We start from the raw sequence: 21,756 nt of genomic DNA on the forward strand, positions 1-21,756 counted from the left end.
CATCTACAATTTTGTGGGTTAAACATCCTATCATGTTGATCAAGGTTTAGAAAGTGATTTCTAGAGTCCTTATTGCATAAATTTTACGGATAAATTTCACACTAAATCCCCTCATTACTCATAATGCATGGTTAGTTCATATTTATCATTGATTTTCATTAAATAATGTATACTGAAATTAATTATTGTTATTTATATGTAACAGGAAATATTCGCAAAGTTTCAAGGCGAATTAGAAAAATCCAAAGTTACCACTGTGATTCAAAATCTGAAACAAGACCAAGGATCAAAATTCAAATCATTTGGGCCCACTTGGACTGTGGCACCTTGGTCAACGTCGGCGTCGCGATAATGACGATGAGTTAAACCTCGAGATTTGTGCACAAGCTTGGCGGCTGAAGATTGTTTGTATTGAACTTTAATTTTTATAATTTTGTAATTACGAAATGTCTCTGAACCCTAAAAACCCTAATCTGGTCTCTATAAATAAGAGACTAGAACCAAAGGGTATCTCATCTCATCTCCCTTGAGATCAACTACTCTTCTTCTATTATTTTAGTTTTAGATTTTTATATTTTATATTTTTTTTTCTTAGTTTGAAGTCTGTAATGAGAATCCATCGATTTCAGAATCAAGAAGCAATAAAGAATTATTTTTCTCATCTCTATTTTTTTATTTATGTTCACTTTGTTTTACTTTTTACTTTATTGTACTTGTGATGACTATTGGCTAAACTATTCATTAAATCAGGTGAGAAAGCCAAAGCAAGACTTTATCAGTATTTTTGTTGTTCTCATAATTATTTAATCTTTTTTATTATGATAATTGTTAAATAGATATTATCAGATTAAATATTGATTGTTTCTCAAGTGTTGATGATTCATTATTTGATAAGTTGAAGATGAACCATGTTTCATAGATAATGATTAATACTTATCCAATAATCTTGACTTAATTTATCACATATGTTTAATCTCGTTTTTAAAATAATTGTTGGATTTTTCGATCCACAAATATTTGCTTTGTTTAGTGGATTGAGATAAATAGAGAACCAAGAATCATTGATAGAGCTTGTGAATGTGGATCCAACTGATCTACACTTCTCTATCGTATTCTAAATATTTTTCTTTGGTAGTTTATTTTCGATAATTCCATCTCAAAAAATTATTTTTCATTATTTACATAAACTTGAATTGGATTGGAAGTAAAAAATAATTTTGGATTAACGTTATCTCTGTGGTTCAACTATTGTTTGCCAAGCTTTTTCTATTGTCTTATTTTATCATCATCTACAGCCGAGCACATGTTGTAGTGTCATAGGACCCACTTTATTTCTTTTACTCTTCACCTCCTCCGATTTTACTATATTTTCTCTTTTACCCTTTTAATCCACTTTATCATTTTTCATTTGTTATCCCTTTAATCTTCATTGCTTTTAATAATACCCCTCCAAATTCTATTTTTTCATTACCCCCTTAATTTGAAAGAGGATGCCCCCCCCCCCCTCTAACTTTACTATATTCTCTTGTACCCCTTTAAACTGTTGTATTGTTTTTCATCTCTTATCTTTTTAATCTAAATTTCTTTTAATAATGCCCCTTCAATCAAGTTATAGCTTCTTGAAACTCACTTTATTTCATTTATTTTTCACCTCCCATAATTTTACTATGTTTCCTCCTTAATAATACCCCTCTAATTTTTTTTTCCTTTTTTTTTGTTTTTTATCCCCCTTAACTTGAGAGAGGATGAACTCTAATATATATATATATATAGCACATGCAACAGAAATAATAATGCTTTGGGAAAATGATTCTGAGGTCTATATTTTCAACATATATATAAAAATGTCCCCGAATAAAAAATATGGAAAAGCTAGGACATATTTTATAAAATATTAATCTAAGAAGGATCTTTTGAAGTTTTTTTTTTTTCATTTTTTTCATTTAAATACTTAACCTTGGTCCTTGACCTTGTTTGGGAAACCCTTACTTTGAAAAATTGATGATATGATCCTTGACCTTGGTCTTTTCTTATAGATTAATATGTTTTGTTTTTTTTCCTTCGCAGTGTTGATGATCAAACCATGGGAAAGATCAACCACTCCCACTCCCTCCTGGTCCAACCCCCTGGCCCATTGTGGGGAACCTTCTGGAATTGTTTAGAAACAAACCGAGGTTTCGATGAGTACTCGGGCTTATGAAGGAGATGAATACTGATATTGCTTGCATACGTCTAGGAAACATACATATAATTCCTGTGACTTGTCCTGAGATTGCTTAGGAATTCTTGAAGAAACAAGATGCAATATTCGCATGGAGACCCATCAAAATGGCTACTAAGTACGGGACTCAGAGCTTCATGTCAACTGCTCATGTACCATGGGGTGATCAATGGAAGAAGATGAGAAGAGTGTTGGCGTCGGAGGTGCTTAGTCCATCTAGAATCCAGTGACTTCCACACAAGAGATTGGAAGAATCCTACTACCTTGTTCCATACATTTATAACAAATGCAACAAAACCATGGGTGATAGTGGTCCAATTGTGGATATGAGGAGTGTTTTTTTATTTATTTATTGATAAGCTGGGGTTAAAGGGGCCCACCCTGAAAACACTTCTAATGAGTGTACATACACATTAAATCTTCCTCGATAATTCTCACTAGATCTTGAGGAACATTACTCCTCCTTCTATAACAAAATAATTATTCGAATAGCACCCAAATTTTACGAAGTAATCCACCACCCTATTTGTTTCTCTCCAATAAAATTCAAAAGCATACTTCACAAAAAATTCAATCTGTTCTGAAATTTCTAGCAGAATTTCACTATACTTCTATGAAGGCTCGATTTCATGCTTAATGCTTTTGATTGAGTATAAAGAATCAGAGGAGATTATGATTCGTTGAATTCCCTTCATCCTTGCATATCTCATAGCCTCTAAAATAGTTTGAAGCTCAATCTGAACTATATCTGCAGAATCTGTGTTACTCCACCCTACAAAAAGAAATTCTCCCACGTTATTTTTGCCTATGAATCCAAATCTCGACCCATGCTGAGAACTCGCTCCATCTGTGTTTATCTTCACTTCATTCTCCTCCGGAGTACCCCAAAATAATGTTTGAGCACTGGTTTGATGACTGAGTAGTTGCATCTCCATTTATTCATGCTTTGCACTGTTATGTTTCTCGAATCAACTTTAATTTTTGTTCATCAAAACATTTCTTCACTGCCCCTCCCACTTGATTCAACACTATCTCCTTTGCAGACTGAACTTCCGCAAATATACGTTGATTCCGTTCCTTCCAACAATAATAAATAACTGCACTAAAAGCTAAGTATAACATATGCTTAATCTGATTACATTTGAACCGCACACTGTTAATTACTTGCAATTCATCTTCTATTGATCCTGTTCCAACTCTGTTTATTCCAAATTTCTTTAAACATTGGATCCATATCCATTGCATATATGGATATCAAAAAAATAGATAGTCATTCATCTCTTGATGGTTACCACACAAGGAGCACTGTGACACCCCTTTGAACCCCTTCTTATTCAGATTTTCAACAGTTGAAAGCTTCTTTTGTACAACTAACCAAGCAATAAAGGAAAATCTTGGAATACGGTTCTTATTCCATATAATTTTTTTCCAACCAACTGAACCTTGTCCTTCAACTAACATCTCATGTGCTGATTGTGATGTGAACTGGCCATTTGCTGTTAAGCTCCAAACAACTTTGCCCCTCATCAACATTTTTCGAATTGGATTGGATGAAATATGATCAATGACTAATTTCATTTGGTCATTGTACGGTCTTGGGAAAATCCACTTCTTGTCGACAATAAAATCATTGATCTTTGCATTTAAATGACTATCGAATTGATTAATAATTCGATTGCCAAATCTAGATATTATGCTCCCTTTTTTAAGCCAAGGGTCTCTCCAAATACAAGCGTCTTCCCCATTGCCAATTAAAAAGCGAACATGGTGCCGAACAAATTCTCTCTCTCTTAAAATGCCTCTCCACGTCCAAGAAGCATTATTTGCTTGCTGACATCCTCAAATATTCGAATCCCCCACATATCTCTTTCTCATCCAATCTGCCCAAGAGGATTTATTTCCAACCACTCTCCAAAACAACTTTGCTATCCCAATTTTATTTATATCCCTTAGGCGTCGAATGCCAAGACCTCATTTATCATATGGTTTACACACACTGGCCCAACTAATAGGATGGATAGACCTTAAAAGAGAAGGACCCCTCCAAAGAAAGTTATTGAGAGTATTTTCTATTTTTTTTCAAGACACTCACTATAATATTGAATGAGACAGACCAATAGATTTGAAAACTAGATAACACTGATATAATTAATTCTAGCCTTCCCGCATAGGAATTGGTTTGCTCTCCAACCCTCCACCCTTTTTGAGATTCTATCAATCAGAGGTTGACAAAGAGTATGAGATAATATTGAAGAAAATAAGGGAAGACTCAGATATTTAATGGGAAGAGTACTTTTCGAAAATCTAAGAATAGAGAAAATCATGTTCTGATTTTTACAAGAATCACTGAAAAAAAACCTGACTCTTTGCTTCATTTACTTGAAGCCCTGACATATCATAAAAGTCATTCAGAACATCTCGAATAAACGAAGCTAAAGAACTTTCATTATTCGAAAAAATTAGGACGTCATCAGCAAAAGTTAGATGTGAAACCCCTGGAATACTTGAGACTCTGGGAATAACCAACTGATTTGAAATAATTTTCTGATTAAGACTGCAAGAAAATACTTCCATAATCAATGTGAATAAATAAGGAGATAGAGGATCACCTTGTCTCAACCCTCTTTCACTTACGAAAAAATCATAATAAGTGTCATTAATGAGAATAGAAAAGCTTAGAGGGGATACACATTCCATGACTCGATCAATCCAGACAGGAGGACATCCTAATTGAAAAAGAATTGATTTCAAAAATCCCAAATTAACACAATCATAGGTTTTTCTTATATCAATTTTAGCACAAAAACATTCAGGAGATTTCAAAGAATGGTAATTATGGACCATTTCATGGGCTAGAAGAATATTATCTTGGATTTTTCTTCCTTAACAAACGCCGATTGATTAGAAGAAATAATGTGTGAGAGACAGACGGCTAACCTAGTAGCTAGGATTTTGGAAATGGTCTTATAGATAAAATAACAAAGGGCAATGGGTCTGAATTTTTCAAAACGCTTGGTTACGTGGTAATATAGTGGGAACGGGATAAGAAAGATGATGTTCAACAAGAGGTACTTGGGAGAGGGAAGGAGCGATGGAGGGCCTGGTGTAGAAGAAGAATAGTCGATGTAGTGTTCACCATTCTATCTCTCTTTAACGTCTTCTGTGTATCTGATTACTTGCCTTGCTTGAGACAATTTGATTTAGATGGTCATGAGAAGAACATCAAGAAAGCAATAGGGATTCTGAATGAGTATCCACTATGTGAAAACTGAAAATTTTGAAAAGAACTCACACCCTAAAAACAAGTGGTCTTCATCCTCCGTTGAGTTTCTACAAATCAGGAGTCTAGATAACTCTGTCCTTTTCAATGCAACCTAAGTCCGAGGCACTGAGCTACTGCCACATCTCCCCCAGAGAGGTCGTAAGGTGATTAGGCAAGTGTCATTGTTCATTCAAGATCAAGTTGTTGACCTTAGCTTCTTTGTGCAAATTGTTATCATAAGGGTTTTGTTGAAAAGTAAGTGTTTAGAATTACCCTCCTATCAAACCATGGGTCCTGCCATATAAATGTGTCGTCGCCATTACCAATTCTATGCACAATCCAATTCCGGATGGTCTCCCTTAGTTGAAGAATTTTCCTCCACATCCATGACGCATTGTTGGGTTTTATGGGCGTTGTCCAGAAATATTCCCCTTTCGATTAAAAATCGAAGGTCCAAAACAACTTCCATGACACTCTATGACAGATTAAGAACTTCTTCCTAGAGATTAAACCAAACGTATCTCCAAGATCACTACATAAATTTGTTTAAGTTTCAGTCATCCAGCCAAATCCTAACGTTCCACGTGTCTTTCTTTTTTTTTTTCGCCGCCAAAACATCCTTCCGTAATCCTCCAAATAACGCGTTTCCTTCTCTCGACTCAGTTTGACAATTTTTTTTCCTTATTCTACTTTACTGGAATAACAGCACTCTAGGACGACTCACATGAGAAAAAATAAATATTGTCGGCAATTATAAAAAATTTTAAAAATTGAGAACCACGTTTCATACTATACACGTGGTTTAAAGGACGACTCGTAGAAGTAATTAATGTTTCACGTGGAATAGAGTCATTTTCATGATAAAGTTGTTCCTTTATCAGCTCAAGCCGAGCTATGCATAAACAATCCAAGCCGAGTCAACTTCACAAAATTATAGATCCTTTTAATGGACAGACGAGATAAGAAGTGAAAAATAGGGAGCGAGTATAATTTTTTCAACGGTTGATGGTTTAGTGGTCTCCTCCATTTTCGTAGTCCTAAAAGAAGATTGTTTTTGAATTTTTTTTATTAAAATCTGATCCGATATACATGTGTCTATGTATGGGGTCATGACTGGGGAACAACACTTTGTTACAACATCTAGATGCCATCCATTTTAGAAGATCGGATAACTTTCGATGGAGATGTAAAAAAAATGATGGAAAAAATGGACAGCATCCAGGTAGTCTCGTAACAAATAATTTTCCCCCAATCCTGACTAGGCCACTACTCGAAAAATAGATAAATTCGATGTTAAGCTTCGTCAAATTTGACTATAATCGACGGATCTTAGAATAGAATTTATCCCATTTTTCACATAGTGGATGGAAAGGGAACTCAAATGTTCACTCACAATTCTAACCGTGTACATGTGAAATCTAAGGATCAAGATTAAGAAAATGTCCCAAAAATATAGTATGAATCTTGAAAATAAATCCCCACAATTGTATTTGATATGAGTGTTAATATTCTAACTAGAAAGTCTTCACTTAGTCAATACTTCACTGACATGTTATGTACATGGAACCATAGATCTGTTTTCTTGGGATACACAATTTTACATCTTTTATGGAGATTTGCATGTGTATCCCGAGAAAAAAAATCTATCATTTCATATCCGTAACACATCAGCTGAGTGAAGACTTTCTGGTTTGAAAATCATTATTCATTTAATACATTATGAGATGCGTATAAGATCAATAAAAGCACAAGTTAAGTTAATGAGATTGGCTGAAGAATTTGAGTTTAATTGTTGGTAAGAGAAGAGGCTTGCAGCTTTATCTGCATGTGTTCATGCTTTCCTCGAGTGTTTAATGTTTACTACAAGAGAATTTGCAATTGAATACCTATAGTCAACCCTTTAGTACGGCAAGGAAAACCGACAGAGTTAGGCAAATCCTATTCTTTGTCCCCTGCTCTCCTTCTATATAAAGGCATTGGTATGCAAACTCCTATGTATTATAGAACATCCATCAGTACTTAAAGCTTTGATCATTATTTTACAACAAAAACGAGAGAGAGAAGTATTTATATTTATTGAAAGAGGCTTGGATCATTGGGATCTAATGAGACAATCACTGCTTCTTTCTTTCTTCACTTCTCGATCAATGGCACCAGGTATGATTACTCTAAAAGTAGAATTATATTTACATTGACGACTTTTTTATTAAATATTACCATGAACAAGCTATGTCAATAGCATATATAACAGAAATAATAATGCTTTGGAAAAATGATTGTGGAGGTCTATTTTTTAGAAAAGTCTTGTTGGAGTGACATTGTAATTTCACGCGTTGTTGACGTTGAGCTGCGCACAGAATCATAGATGCTTTTCACTTGTATCTCAATTAAAAGCATCGACGGTTCCATACACACATCCACGTCACTAATGTGAAAAACAAGATCAATTTTACCGTCACTCCATCATTTTTCTTTTAAAAAATATATTCGAAAAAATGCCCCTAATAAAAAAATATGGACCAATTAGGTCATACTTAATAAAATATTAGTCTAAGAAAGATCTTTTGAAGTATTTTTTTTTAAATACCTAAATTACCCTTTCAAATAACTTTAGAAATTTGGAAGAAATAGGTGGCTCCTCCGTGTTTTTCGAAACCCTTTTAAAAATTGATGACACGATATATTCTTGACCTTGCTCTTCTCTTATAAATTGATGTTTGTTATTTTTTTCTTCGCAGTGTTGATTAGCGTCGGCATTCTTCTGCGTATCATCCCCCATCCCATAGTTGTGTTGCACCTCATAGCATTTGCGTTCGCATTTCTCATTGTATTTCGATTTGCAAACAATGGGAAACATCAGCTACTCCCACTTCCTCCTGGTCCAATCCCCTGGCCAATGGTAGGGAACCTACCAGAATTGTTTATAAACAAGCCAAGGTTCCGATGGATACATGGGCTTATGAAGGAGTTTAATACTGATATTGCATGCATACATCTCGGAAATGTACACATAATCCCAGTGACTTGTCCAGAGATTGCTAGAGAATTCTTGAAGAAACAAGATGCAATATTCGCATCGAGGCCTATAACGATGGCTACTGAGTGCGCGACTCATGGCTTTATGTCAACTGCTCTTGTACCATGGGGAGATCAATGGAAGAAGATGAGAAGAGTGTTGGCATCCGAGGTTCTCAGTCCATCTAGAATCCAGTGGCTTCAACCAAAGAGATTAGGGGAAGCCGACAACCTTATTCGATATATTTATAACCAATGCAACAAAACTATGGGTGATAGTGGTGGTGGTGCAATTGTGGACATGAGGAGTCTTGCATGGCAATATAGTGGGAACGTGATAAGAAAGATGATGTTCAACAAGAGGCACTTGGGAAAGGGAAGGAGCGATGGAGGACCTGGTGTCGAAGAAGAAGAGTACATCGATGCAGTTTTCACCATTCTATCTCTCTTTAATGCCTTTTGTGTATCTGATTATATGCCTTGCTTGAGACGGTTTGATATAGATGGTCATGAGAAGATCATGAAGAAGGCAATAGGGATCATGAACAAGTATAACGATCCAATCATTGATGAACGTATACAACAGTGGAGAGGTGGAAAAGATGATTGTTGTCTCAAGAAAGAGCCCGAGGATATCCTTGATGTCCTCATTTATGTTAAGGATTCTTGTGGAAAACCACTGCTATCGATGGAAGAGATCAAAGCACAGTCTGCGGTAAAATTTTTATAACTTAGTACTCCCACTTATGGGGCCTAATAGATGATTAATTTATCAACAACAAAATTTTGAAGACAAAAATGTCCTCATTTTTTTACATTCGAATAGTAATATTATTAAGATCAAAACGAATGACATTACAATCACATGACCCCGTAACCATTTCAGTTTCTAGTCTTCTAAAATTATAGAAATATCTTTTTATTATGTTGTCAAAATAATCACCCTAGTTAATATTGTAAATTATGAAAAGACCCCTACAACACTCATTTTGCCACCATATTGACAGAAGGTGTTAATTTGTTGAATACAAAATTTTTGAAGACCGAAAATGTCTCTACTTTTTCATTCAAATTTACGATTATAACGGTCCAACTTTTTGTTAAAAAGAATAAAAATACAATCCCACGAGTTGAGTGTGTATTTTCCTCCACTCTCAGGTGTGTCATACCCCAGTTAAGCCCTATGATTCTCTTATATTCATAGTTCTCCCTTTCTCTATAAAATCGGTCTTTTGGAGTAGTTGGTTGGTTAACATGGTATCATAGCACTAAGTTCATATAGTTCGAGGGTTCGATTCTTTCCACCCTTATTGGTGAGGAGGAGTATTGAGTGTATATTTTCGTCAACTCTTGGGTGTGTCAAATCCAGTTTAACCCCGTGATCCTCTTATATCTATATCTCCCCCTTTTCCATAAGATTGGTCTTTTGGAGTAGTTAGCTGGTTAATACCACGATCCTATAATCATTAGTCAGTTTTAAATTTTTTAATTAAATTATAATTTTTGTAACGCATTTCCATTATCACATGCCTCCTAGTAGTATGTATAAAGAGGGATCATTTTGTTTCGCAGGAATTGATTTATGCAGCGATAGACAATCCATCAAATGCAATAGAATGGGCATTAGCAGAGATGATCAATCAACCAGAAATTCTTCGAAAAGCTGTTGATGAAATCGATCAGGTGGTTGGAAAGGAGAGACTTGTCCAAGAATCAGATTTTTCCCAACTCAATTATGTCAAGGCATGTGCAAGAGAAGCATTTCGCCTCCACCCTATTGCACCATTTAACGTTCCACATGTGTCCATGGAAGATACGACGGTTGCTGGCTATCACATACCAAAGGGTAGTCACGTGCTACTGAGTCGAACCGGGCTAGGAAGAAACCCTAAAGTCTGGGATGAACCACTCAAGTTCAAACCAGATCGGCACTTGAATGATGGATCTACTCAAGTTGAACTCACTGAGTCAGAATTGAAGTTTATCTCGTTTAGTACGGGTCGACGTGGTTGCATGGGGACTCGACTAGGGTCCCTAATGACTATTATGCTACTTGCTAGGCTTCTTCAAGGGTTTGATTGGAGTGTGCCACCTGTAGATGGATCGTGCATCGATCTCACCGAGTCAACTCATGACCTATCATTGGCCAAGCCACTGCATGCATATGCTAAGCCACGCTTGTCACCACATTTGTACCAAGCATCCAAGTAGAAATGTGGTCCATTGCCTTTTAAATTGAGAATTATTGGAGTATTTAATATGTTCCACTGTAATAAGATGTATCATGATACACCATATCATGTTTATAATTAGGATCATTGTAATAGTTAGGATCAAGTTAGTGACTTGAAACAGAGCCCATTTAGCAGAAGAGAGAGAGAGAGAGAGAAGGGCTGGGCTTCTTGTCACTTGAAGTTTGATATGAATTGACGCAATACATACGAGGGCACAGGTTAGATTTTTTTCAAGCTTCTGGCATCAAGAGAGGCCTACAAAGGGTAATGGACTTGTTTTGCAAAGGTAACCCATGAGTGTAAGTGCACGTGTCAGAGTATCAACCCTAATATGTGTGGGTCAGAAATACTAAAATGAAATAACCTCAAATTACTCAAGGGTCTGCACCTTCAACTTTTAATAATTAAAAAAAAAATGAATAATTGTATTCAAAGGGAGAGGATGCCAAATCATGGAAGAATTTAACTATTATTGTAATTTTAGGCGTTGTTGCATAATATCTATATAATAAAACGTAATAGATTTAGAACAATTGTGTGTGACATAAACGTCCAATCAACTATAGTGTTGTGAGAAACAAATTCAACTAGAAAAAATCTCTATCATCTATAATTTTATGGGTTAAACCTCCCGTCAAGTTACAGTGTCGTTGGACCCACTTTATTTTCTTTATTTTTCACCTCATCTAATTTTATTATATTTTCTCATTTATCCCTTTAATCCACTTTATTATTTTTCATATTTTACATCTTTCATCTTAACGTTTTTAATAATACCTCTCCAACTCTAATTTTTTTACTTTTACACTCTTAACTGAAAGAAATGCCCTCTTGTTATTTTACCATGTTTTCTCTTTTACCTTTTTAATCTATTTTATTGTTTTTCATCTCTTACCTCTTTAATATCAATTATTTTTAATAACACACCTTTTATTAAGCTATAGTTTCTTAAGACCCACTTTATTTTGTTTATTATTCACATCCCCTAACTTTACTATATTTCTTTTTTACCCCTTTAATCTATTTTATTATTTTTTATCTTTAGCTCTTTAACCTCAAATTTTTTATGACAGTTTGTGGGTTAAACATTCCATTTAGTTATAGTTTTGTGGGACTTACTTTATTTCATTTATTCTTGACGTCCTCAAATTTTACTATATTTTCTCTTCAATCCTTTTAATCTACTTTATTAGTTTTCATCTTTTATCATTTTAATCTCAATCTTTTTAGTAATACCCCTTCAATTCTATTTTTTTCACTTTTACCCCATTAACTCAAAAGAAAATTCTTCTTTATATAACTTTACTATATTTTCTCTTTTACCTTTTTAATCAACTTTATTATTTTTCATCTCTTACGCATTTAATTTTAATTTTTTTTTATAATACCCGTTCTATCAAACTATAGTTTTTTGGAACCCACTTTATTTCATTTATTTTCAACCTCTTCTGAATTTACTATATTTTCTCTTTTAACCCTTTAATACACTTTATTAATTTTCATGTTTTACCCATTTAATCTCAATTTCTTTTTAAGATAATACCCCTCCAACTTTTTCTTTTTTTTCGCTTTTACACCTTTTACCCGAGAGAGGATGCTTATGTTGTAGGCACGAGTGAATTCTAGTATAATCATATGTTGTCATGATAAGGCACGTCGTACTATTTTACCAGTTACAAATGATAGTTTGAGCTCTTAATTTCTTTATGTCCAATCCTTTTGGGGCATTAGCTTAAGCAATTTTTTCAACAAATCCAGACATTTATGATTTTAATACGAATCTTTCTATCACTCTCATAGAGATTATTGGCCAATCATCATTTGTATCTATGAGCCTAACCATTCTCATAGAAGGAAACCAAGATTATCGATTTACTATTGTTAACTGGCACTTAACCCCCACTGATGAAAAATCCTTGCTCTACCCTGCCCAACAAACCTTTAAGTGGGATCCATGTGCGATTAATTTGTTACTATCAACACATTGGAGTAGATCATAATTGCATCAATATGTGGCATCCAAAAACATGATCTCATGCCATAGGGTTATAAAAAACAAATTTCTAAGAAATTTGAAAAAAAATTAAAGAAAAATGTTAATTTTCGCCATTCAATTTTAGTTTAAAATGGAGAGTTCAATAGCCATCATTTTTGACACGTTCAATCAACGCTTAGAAATGTTTTTCTTTTTTTCTTTTTTTGAATTTTTTTTAATTATAGTTATTCTATGAAATCTGGAAGGATGTAATGTTGGATTGCCAATTTAATAAGCAATTTGGGCCCAACAACCCTTTGTAAGATTTGAAATCTCACTAAGTTAGTCTTCGTAATCTAACTCATAAATTAAAGTTTGTTTGAGTAACAAACTTGATAAAGTAAGGGAGTAAAATTGCAATAGATAAGTCTGCCCGGTAAAAATAAATTACAAAGATTTACAAGGTAAACCTAAGTGTTCCATTTTTATTACAAAATCTCCCTTGGAATTCCAACAACTCCAAGGGGACCTTACTTTATGAAGTTTGTTACCTAGCAACTTACTGAACCAAGTTTGTTACCCAGTAAACTTTGGAGTGGGGACCGCCATAAAATTCAAATTGATGAAGTTAATTTGTTGCTTAAAACACTTTGAAGTAGATCTTAACCGCATCAATTTATGGCATCCAAAACCGTGATCTTATTCCTCACACTATAGTAAAATAGGGCTATAGCGACGGTCATGACCGTCGCTATAGGGACAAATCCCGTAGCAAAACATATAGCGACGGCCAGGGAGGCCGTCGGTAGACATCGCTAATAGTCACGCTATATCGACGGCCAACTAGTTAGTGCAGGACTTATAGCGACAGCCGGTATTGGCCGTCGCTATAGTGTATCGTTTTAAAAAGAATTAATTAACTCTTTAGCTAAGCTTTTGGCCGTCGCTGTAAAGGTTTTTGAAGAAAAAAAGAAATTATTTTACACCAACCCCCTCATATATTGCAGAATATTGGAGATACCCCTATGTTTTGAAATTGATGACTATGACCCCAATTACCTATATGAAAAGACCCAAATGCCCCTCTACTAGAATTCATTGTGTTAGTATTACCAGATTATGATACAAGATGAGCTACTAATTTTACTTTTACGTTACAAAAATTTTTACTTTTACATTACAAAAATTAATGGACATGGAGTAATTATAACTAATTAATTAGTTGCCTTTGCTGAGGTCTTGATAGGATATGAAGCATCTGTGGCTATGCCGCGCTACATTCTTATGTAACCTTTCTCACCCCATTCTGGTCCCCATGAGTTCTTCACTATCCAATACTTGGTCCCATCTAAAGTTGCTTCATAGCCTACGATCGCCACCCCATGATATATTTTGAATTTTTTGCATGAAATATACAAGGCTGTAATGATGGATTGTCAATTTGATAATTCATGTGGGCCCAATGACCCCTAGTAAGATTTGAAATCATACTAAATTAGTCATGGTAACCTGATTCATAAAGCAAGGTTTAAACCGTAACAAACTTGATAAAAAAGGGAGTTTTTGTAATAAATCGTAACAGATAGGTCTGCCGATACATCTCTCAAAAAATATTGTTGGGAATTATAAGAAAACTATGAAAATTGTGAACCACCTGTCATACTAAACACGTGCGTCTAAGGAGACTTCTTCATTTTCTTTCTTTGAAGTATTTCATGCTTCATGTGTAGAATAGCCATTTTCCTCACATTGTTGTTACATAATGCATCCTTTCACCGTAAATAGATACATCCCCTTCGAGGAAAACCTAAGATTTCACATAATACCAGTGAAATTACAAAAATACCTTTGAGAGAATTTCTTTTGGGGTTCGACCCCTGAAACCCCCACCTTATCATACTCCTTCCTGGCCACTATCATTAGGCTCAACAAATTACAATAGGGTCTCGATTGACAGACGCATGAAAAGGGAATTCATATGTTCACTCACAATCTTGACTGTGTACATGTGAAATCTAAGGGTTAAAAAAGAAAAATATCTCAAGAATATAGCATAAATCTTAAAGATAAATCCTGACAATTGAATTTAATATTTACATGGTTGGAATTGTATCTAAACATATGAGTTTCGCTTCCATGATTCTACGGATTATTCATTGGTACAGAGACATATTTCTTATTAATCTACAATACAATCTGAGATGCATATGATCAATAAAAGCACAAGTTAATGAGATTGCTTGAAGAATTTGAGTTTAATTGCTCTCTTTTATGGGATATTTACGAAAAAGTGATCAAATTTTGATGAATTTACGATTTTAGTTCACTGCCCATTTTAATTATCAAAACGTGAACAATCACGAATTCAGAGGTTTTTAAAGTGACTATTTTAGGAAAAACATGATTATTCACATTTTTCGTAATTAAAATGAACAGTTAGCTGGAATAGTAATAACTCATTTTCACCTCACGAAATGATAATTCACTCTTCTTTTATTCTTGTCTTATTTCATAAATATTCTTTTGTAAAAGAAGAGGCTTGCAGCTTTATCTGCATGTGTTGAAGCTTTCTTCAAAGTGTTTACTATTTAGAGAAACTCCAATTGCAACTGAATACCCTGTGGTCAAAATCGACCACTATAGACACATAAAACTACTCATAAAACTACAACGTATTTTGTTTTCTATGGGCAAAAAAGTTCATAATGCGTTGATTTTTTGTGAAGATGGTCTCTATAGTGAGGGGATCATTTTTGCAAAAAATCAGTCCATTCAAAACTTCTAACCCCATCAAAAGTGATTTACAAAAAATGGACAATCCAAAATTCTTCAACTTGTAAATATGGGGTAAGAAGTTTTAAAATGGGCTGATTTTGGCAAGGATGATCTCCTCGCCATAGAGATCATCCTCACAAAATATCAGCTCATTCCGAACCTATTTGCTCTTATAACACAAAAAATATTGTAGTTTTATGTGTATACGGATCATCATCCTCACAAAATATCAGTCCATTCCGAACCTGTTTGCCCATATATACAATTCTTCCTAATCCTTATAAAAAAGCTTTAATAATTGAGAACCACGTGTCATATTAAACATGTGGTTTAAAGGAGACTTCTTCATTTTATTTCTTACAAGTATTCCATGTTTCATCTCGAGTAGAGTCATGTTCCTAACATCGTTATTACTTTTATAAGCTCAAGCCGAGCCATGCATAAACAATCCAAGCCGAGTCAGCTCTACAAAATTAATCTAAATGCCTTTCACATCAACAACCTGTAACCATAAACTATCCCTCGATTGGATAATTTTTCAATGGTTGAGAGAATACGATATCGAAAGGCTAACAAAATACAATCGTTTGAAAAAAAAAAAAAATTTATTTAAAATCCGGTCCTAGAAATGAATCCAACTTTTGTTTTAAAAAAAAGTTCAAAAAACTTCTCCCCCACTCTCGACCATACCTGTCTATAAGCAAATAAAGTTACAGAGACCGATGGCATTGCAGCTTTGTCTGCATATGTGCAAACTTTCTTCAAGTGTTTACTACAAGAGACGGGCAGAGTTAGTAAGGAGCTTCTGGGGGGAAATTGCCCTCGTAGATACATGCCTCATTTGCCCCCACTCACTCATCTCCCTCCTTATAGCAAAAAAGAGAGTGAGAATTATTTATATTTGTTGAAAGAGGCTTGGATCATTGGGATCTAATGAGGCAATCACTGTTTCTTTCTTTCTTCTCTTCTCGATCAATGGCACAAGGTATGATTACTCCAAAAGTAGAATTATATTTACATTAACGACTTTTTGATTAAATATCACCTTGAACAAGCTATGTCTATAGCATATATAACAGAAATAATAATGCTTTTGTAAAATGATTGAGGAGGTTTACTTTTTAGAAGAGTCTTGCTGGAGTGACATTGAAATTTCACATATTGTTAACGTTGAGCTGCGCACAGAATCAGAGATGCTTTTCACTTGTATCTTGATTGAAAGTATCGACAGTTCAATACACACATCCACGTCAGCAATGTGTAAAACGAGGTCCATTTTATTGTCACCCCAACATTTTTCTTTTTAAAAATGGGTGGCGTTCAATGGCCAACTTTTTGGCAAACTTTTTGGCAAAACATTTTTCAAAACATGAGTTAAATGTTTTGGAATGGGCTGATTTTTGGTGAGGATGATCTCTACGGTGAGGAGATCGTCCTCACCAAAAATCAGCCCATTCCAAAACTTCTAACCCATGTTTACAAGTTGAAAACTCGTGGACCGTCCATTTTTTGTAAACTGTTTTTGATGGAGTTAGAAGTTTTGGAATGGGCTGATTTTTGGTGATGATGATCTCCTCACCATAGAGATCATCCTCACCAAAAATCAGCCCATTCCAAAACCTCTAACTCATGTGTTTGAAAAATGTTTTGCCAAAAAGTTGGCCATTGAACGCCCCCCTTTAAAAATATATATAAAAAAAAATGCCCCCTAATAAAAAATATGGACCAATTAGGACATACTTAATAAAATATTAGTCTAATAATAAAATATTAGTCTAAGAAAGATCTTTTGAAGTATAAAATACTTAAATTACCCTTTCAAATAACTCTAGAAATTTGGAAGAAATATGTGGCTCCTCCATGTTTTCAAAACCCTTTTAAAAATTGATGATACAATATATTCTTGACCTTGCTCTTCTATTATAAATTGATGCTGGTTTTTTTTTTCTTCACAGTGTTGATTAGCATCGGCATTCTTCTGTGTATCACCCCCCATCCCATAGTTGTGTTGCACCTCATAGCCTTTGCTTTTGCATTTCTCATTGTATTTCGATTTGCAAACAATGGGAAACATCAGCTACTCCCACATCCTCCTGGTCCAATCCCCTGGCCAATCGTAGGGAACCTACCGGAATTGTTTATAAACAATCCAAGGTTCCGATGGATACATGGGCTTATGAAGGAGTTCAATACTGATATTGCATGCATACGTCTCGGAAATGTACACATAATCCCAGTGACTTGTCCAGAGATTGCTAGAGAATTCTTGAAGAAACAAGATGCAATATTTGCATCGAGGCCTATCACAATGGCTACTGAGTACGCGACTTATGGCTTTAGGTCAACTGCTATTGTACCATGGGGAGATCAATGGAAGAAGATGAGAAGAGTGTTGGCATCCGAGGTGCTCAGTCCATCTAGAATCCAGTGGCTTCAACAAAAGAGATTAGAGGAAGCCGACAACCTTATTCGATATATTTATAACCAATGCAACAAAACTATGGGTGATAGTGGTGGTGGTGCAATTGTGGACATGAGGAGTCTTGCATGGCAATATAGTGGGAATGTGATAAGAAAGATGATGTTCAACAATAGGTACTTGGGAGAGGGAAAGAGTGACGGAGGACCTGGTGTCGAAGAAGAAGAGTACATCGATGCGGTTTTCACTGTTCTATCTCTCATTAACGCCTTTTGTGTATCTGATTACATGCCTTGCTCAAGATGGTTTGATTTAGACGGTCATGAGAAGATCATGAAGAAGGCAATTGGGATCTTGAACAAGTATCACGATCCAATTATTGATGAACGTATACAACAGTGGAGAGGAGGAAAAGATGAGTGTTGCCTCAAGAAAAAGCCCGAGGATATCCTTGATGTCCTCATTTATGTTAAGGATCCTAGCGGAAAACCATTGCTCTCAACAGAAGAAATCAAAGCACAGTCTGCGGTAAGATTTTTATAACTCTTTACTCCACCTTGTAGGGCCTATATGGATAACATTTTAGATAATCTAATAATAAAATGAATTGCATGTCCGTGCAATAAAGATCATCCTAATGAATATATCCATACGTATATGTATACCATTATATATATTGGAAAGGCCGAATAGATATTTATTGTTGACAAAAAAAAAATTGAAGATAATAAATGTTCTCATTTTTACATTTAACATTTTTATTATCAGGATCACTTTCATGAAAATGAATAAAATTACAATCACATGGCCTTCTAACCATGTTAGTTTTTAATTTTTTTAAATGATAAAATATTTTTAATTATGTCATCAACAAAATTACCGTATATTATGATGAGAGAAGGTGTTTATTCACACCAAAATTTCAAAGACCAAAAATGCTCCCAATTTTACTTTTAATTTACTATTATCAATTTCATGCTTTTTGTTGAAACGAATTAAACTACAATCCCAAAACCGGCCTATTCTAAAAATTCACCTTAATTAATGTAGTTAATATTTCAAAGAGTCATGATAATATGACTCACAAGGTGGCATACTCAAATGACTCCACGACGTGAGAAGTTTGGGTACCATAGATCTGTATGCCTCGGGATACACAATTGCAGTTCCCAATTAAAAAATGTATCCTAAGGCATATAGATCTACGGTTCTGAGTATGCCACCTGGAGAGTCATATTATCACAACTCTATTTCAAATTACAAAGAGACTCATACTGTACATTAAATGATAAAATATGACATATAATTAGATCACTAGTTGAATAAATTTTAAATAATACTTTGAAGTACTTACAATTTTTTTAATTATGTCTAAATCATAATTTTTATAATACACATCCATTCGCACATTCCACCTACTAGTATGTGTAAAGCAAGATCTTATTGTCGTGCAGGAATTGATTTATGCATCGATAGATAATCCATCAAATGCAATTGAGTGGGCATTAGCAGAGATGATCAATCAACCAGAAATTATTCGAAAAGCTGTTGATGAAATTGATGAGGTCGTTGGAAAAGAGAGACTTGTCCAAGAATCGGATTTTTCCCAACTTAATTATGTCAAGGCATGTGCAAGAGAAACATTTCGGCTCCACCCTATGGCACCATTTAACCTTCCACACGTATCCATGGAAGAAACTACAGTTGCTGGCTATCAAATCCCAAAGGGTAGTCACGTGCTGTTGAGTCGAACCGGATTAGGAAGGAACCCTTTTGTTTGGGATGAGCCACTCAAGTTCAACCCAGATCGACATTTGAATAATGGGTCAACTCAAGTTGAACTTACTGAGTCAGAATTGCGTTTCATCTCGTTTAGTACGGGTCGACGTGGTTGCATGGGGACTTGTCTAGGGTCTCTAATGACTATTATGCCATTGGCTAGGCTTCTTCAAGGGTTCGATTGGAGTGTGCCACCTGGTGATGAATTGTGCATCAATCTCACCGAGTCAACACATGATCTATCACTGGCCAAGCCGCTGCATGTATATGCTAAGCCACGCTTGTCCCCACATCTATACCCAACATCCAAATAGTAGTGTGGTCCAGAGCCTTTTAAATTGAGAATTGTAAAAGATTTATTAGAGTATTTAATGTGTTCCATTGTAACAAGGTGTATCTCGATACACCATATCATGTTTAGGGTCATTGTAATAAGGTGCATGCTAATACACCAAATCATCATGATCATGATAAAGATGAAGCTAGGGTAAGCTTAGATCAGATTGATTAGAGTTTATTATATATTATAAACCATGTGAGGGTTCTTGTAAGCGAGTTAAATTAATCAATTTAAGGTCATGTTTCTACAACAATAATATCCATAAACTTAATAAAGAGATCTTTTTAATAAAATTATATGCATAATCTTGCTTATGAGTGGTTTATGGAAAATTCTCTATACCCATTCGACCATTGCAAATAAGTTGTTTTCCCTTAAAATTCCGAAAGCCATATCATATGAAAGATCATCCTCTTTGAATGAGAAGAAATCTCTGATGCTGCTCGGGATTGGTTTACAATAATGTCCTCAAGATCTATTTCAATAGTGTGGAATGCTCCTTCCCATGGATGGCTTAAGCTGAATGTCAATGGTTCAAGTAGAAGCAACCCAAGAGATCCTGGCGGAGATTCATTCTAAGAGATGACAATGGAAGGTTTATTAAAGCATCTACGGTTCCCTTGGCTGCTACTCTAACAACAAGGCAGAAATTCTGGCTCTGGTTTACGCTTTGGAAACCCTTAACCTTCAAAATGCTAAGTTAACAATTGAGTTAGATTCCTTGTTCTTATCGTCAAAGGTATAATGGGAGTTTTTTTTTTTTTTTTTGGATAAGCAAGCAAAAGAATTCAATTGGAAAAAAAAAAAAAAAAAGAAGAGAATTTACAAATGCCTTATGTTTGGGAGACCCATTTGATCTCCAACAAACACCTTACGGGCCAAAGCTATATTGGGAGGAGCGTTGCCAAGAAGATAAAAAAACCTACTGCTTTGTGTTAGAACATGTCTTCACCATCTTAATTGGAGAATTCATCATGTTTGGAGGGAGAGGAATGTTGTAGCAGATGCCTTGGCAAATTTTGCAGTTGCCCATAATTTTATGGATTTTGATCTGTTTTCTCAGACCTACCACCACTAGCTAAATTAGCTTTTTAGGGGGATAAGATTATTTGGAATGTAAATTACATTACAATGTCTCCTTGTGACAACAAATATGGAAATTACGAACGGTTTATAACCGTTCCTAAACTAGTATGACAGACCATCCCCAATTGACGCATCGTTAATGAATTTAAATCTCACGATTTTGAACGGAGAAAAATAAAGAGAGTGGAGAAATGAACACAATTACAATACAAGATATACGTGGCTCACCCATAATGGGGTTACATTCACGAGCAAGCCGACAAATAGAAAATCCACTACTTAAGAAAAAATTACAAGTGTGGAGGTTTATACTTACCTCCAATTTTTCGGTGAAACCCACCAAATCTCTGCACCCAAATCTATTAAAAAATTCAAACAAGAAATCAATCATACTCCCTTTGTCACAAACTCACAACAACAAGTTATAGATCACCCTCAAGTGCCTTGAACTTTTAGGTTTTACAAGAGATGACGAAATGCATATATAGAGACTCATTGCTTCCTCACACTTTTTACAAAGAGATAACCCCCTTTTAGATAAATCTCTTTTATGGACAATAACTACCATCAAAGAACCTTTTTTGTTTTTCATAAACTAATAAAATTACTTTACTCAAAATACCCTTGGACAAAATCCATTAACCTTAAGA

General features: G+C 34.9%; 2 protein-coding genes across 2 annotated transcripts; both read left to right on the top strand.

The window, feature by feature from the left end:
• Positions 1 to 7,496: 7,496 nt before the first annotated feature.
• Positions 7,497 to 11,062, top strand: LOC147380727 (tryptophan N-monooxygenase CYP79A68-like). Its single transcript, XM_086431333.1, has 3 exons — positions 7,497 to 7,640; positions 8,222 to 9,213; positions 10,071 to 11,062. The coding sequence occupies exons 1-3, from the start codon at positions 7,589 to 7,591 to the stop codon at positions 10,707 to 10,709; spliced, it is 1,683 nt and encodes a 560-aa protein (XP_086287459.1). The 5' UTR covers positions 7,497 to 7,588; the 3' UTR covers positions 10,710 to 11,062.
• Positions 11,063 to 16,121: 5,059 nt separating this feature from the next.
• On the top strand, positions 16,122 to 20,313 carry LOC147380728 (tryptophan N-monooxygenase CYP79A68-like). The gene is made up of 3 exons (XM_086431331.1): positions 16,122 to 16,467; positions 17,438 to 18,429; positions 19,356 to 20,313. The coding sequence occupies exons 1-3, from the start codon at positions 16,416 to 16,418 to the stop codon at positions 19,992 to 19,994; spliced, it is 1,683 nt and encodes a 560-aa protein (XP_086287457.1). The 5' UTR covers positions 16,122 to 16,415; the 3' UTR covers positions 19,995 to 20,313.
• The last annotated feature ends 1,443 nt before the right edge of the window (positions 20,314 to 21,756 follow it).

This window comes from Akebia trifoliata, unplaced genomic scaffold, assembly GCF_017979445.1.
Source record: "Akebia trifoliata isolate Shusen 1 unplaced genomic scaffold, ASM1797944v1 Contig01052, whole genome shotgun sequence".
Taxonomy (NCBI): Eukaryota; Viridiplantae; Streptophyta; class Magnoliopsida; order Ranunculales; family Lardizabalaceae; genus Akebia; species Akebia trifoliata.

What these genes read in the sequence shown, in the direction of transcription:
- LOC147380727 (XM_086431333.1), top strand. Translation starts at nt 7,589, where the DNA reads ATGAGACAATCACTGCTTCTTTCTTTCTTCACTTCTCGATCAATGGCA. An exon ending in TTCTCGATCAATGGCACCAG is followed by an intron (nt 7,641 to 8,221) that starts GTATGATTACTC and finishes TTTTCTTCGCAG; the next exon opens with TGTTGATTAGCGTCGGCATT. An exon ending in AGATCAAAGCACAGTCTGCG is followed by an intron (nt 9,214 to 10,070) that starts GTAAAATTTTTA and finishes TTTGTTTCGCAG; the next exon opens with GAATTGATTTATGCAGCGAT.
- LOC147380728 (XM_086431331.1), top strand. Translation starts at nt 16,416, where the DNA reads ATGAGGCAATCACTGTTTCTTTCTTTCTTCTCTTCTCGATCAATGGCA. An exon ending in TTCTCGATCAATGGCACAAG is followed by an intron (nt 16,468 to 17,437) that starts GTATGATTACTC and finishes TTTTCTTCACAG; the next exon opens with TGTTGATTAGCATCGGCATT. An exon ending in AAATCAAAGCACAGTCTGCG is followed by an intron (nt 18,430 to 19,355) that starts GTAAGATTTTTA and finishes ATTGTCGTGCAG; the next exon opens with GAATTGATTTATGCATCGAT.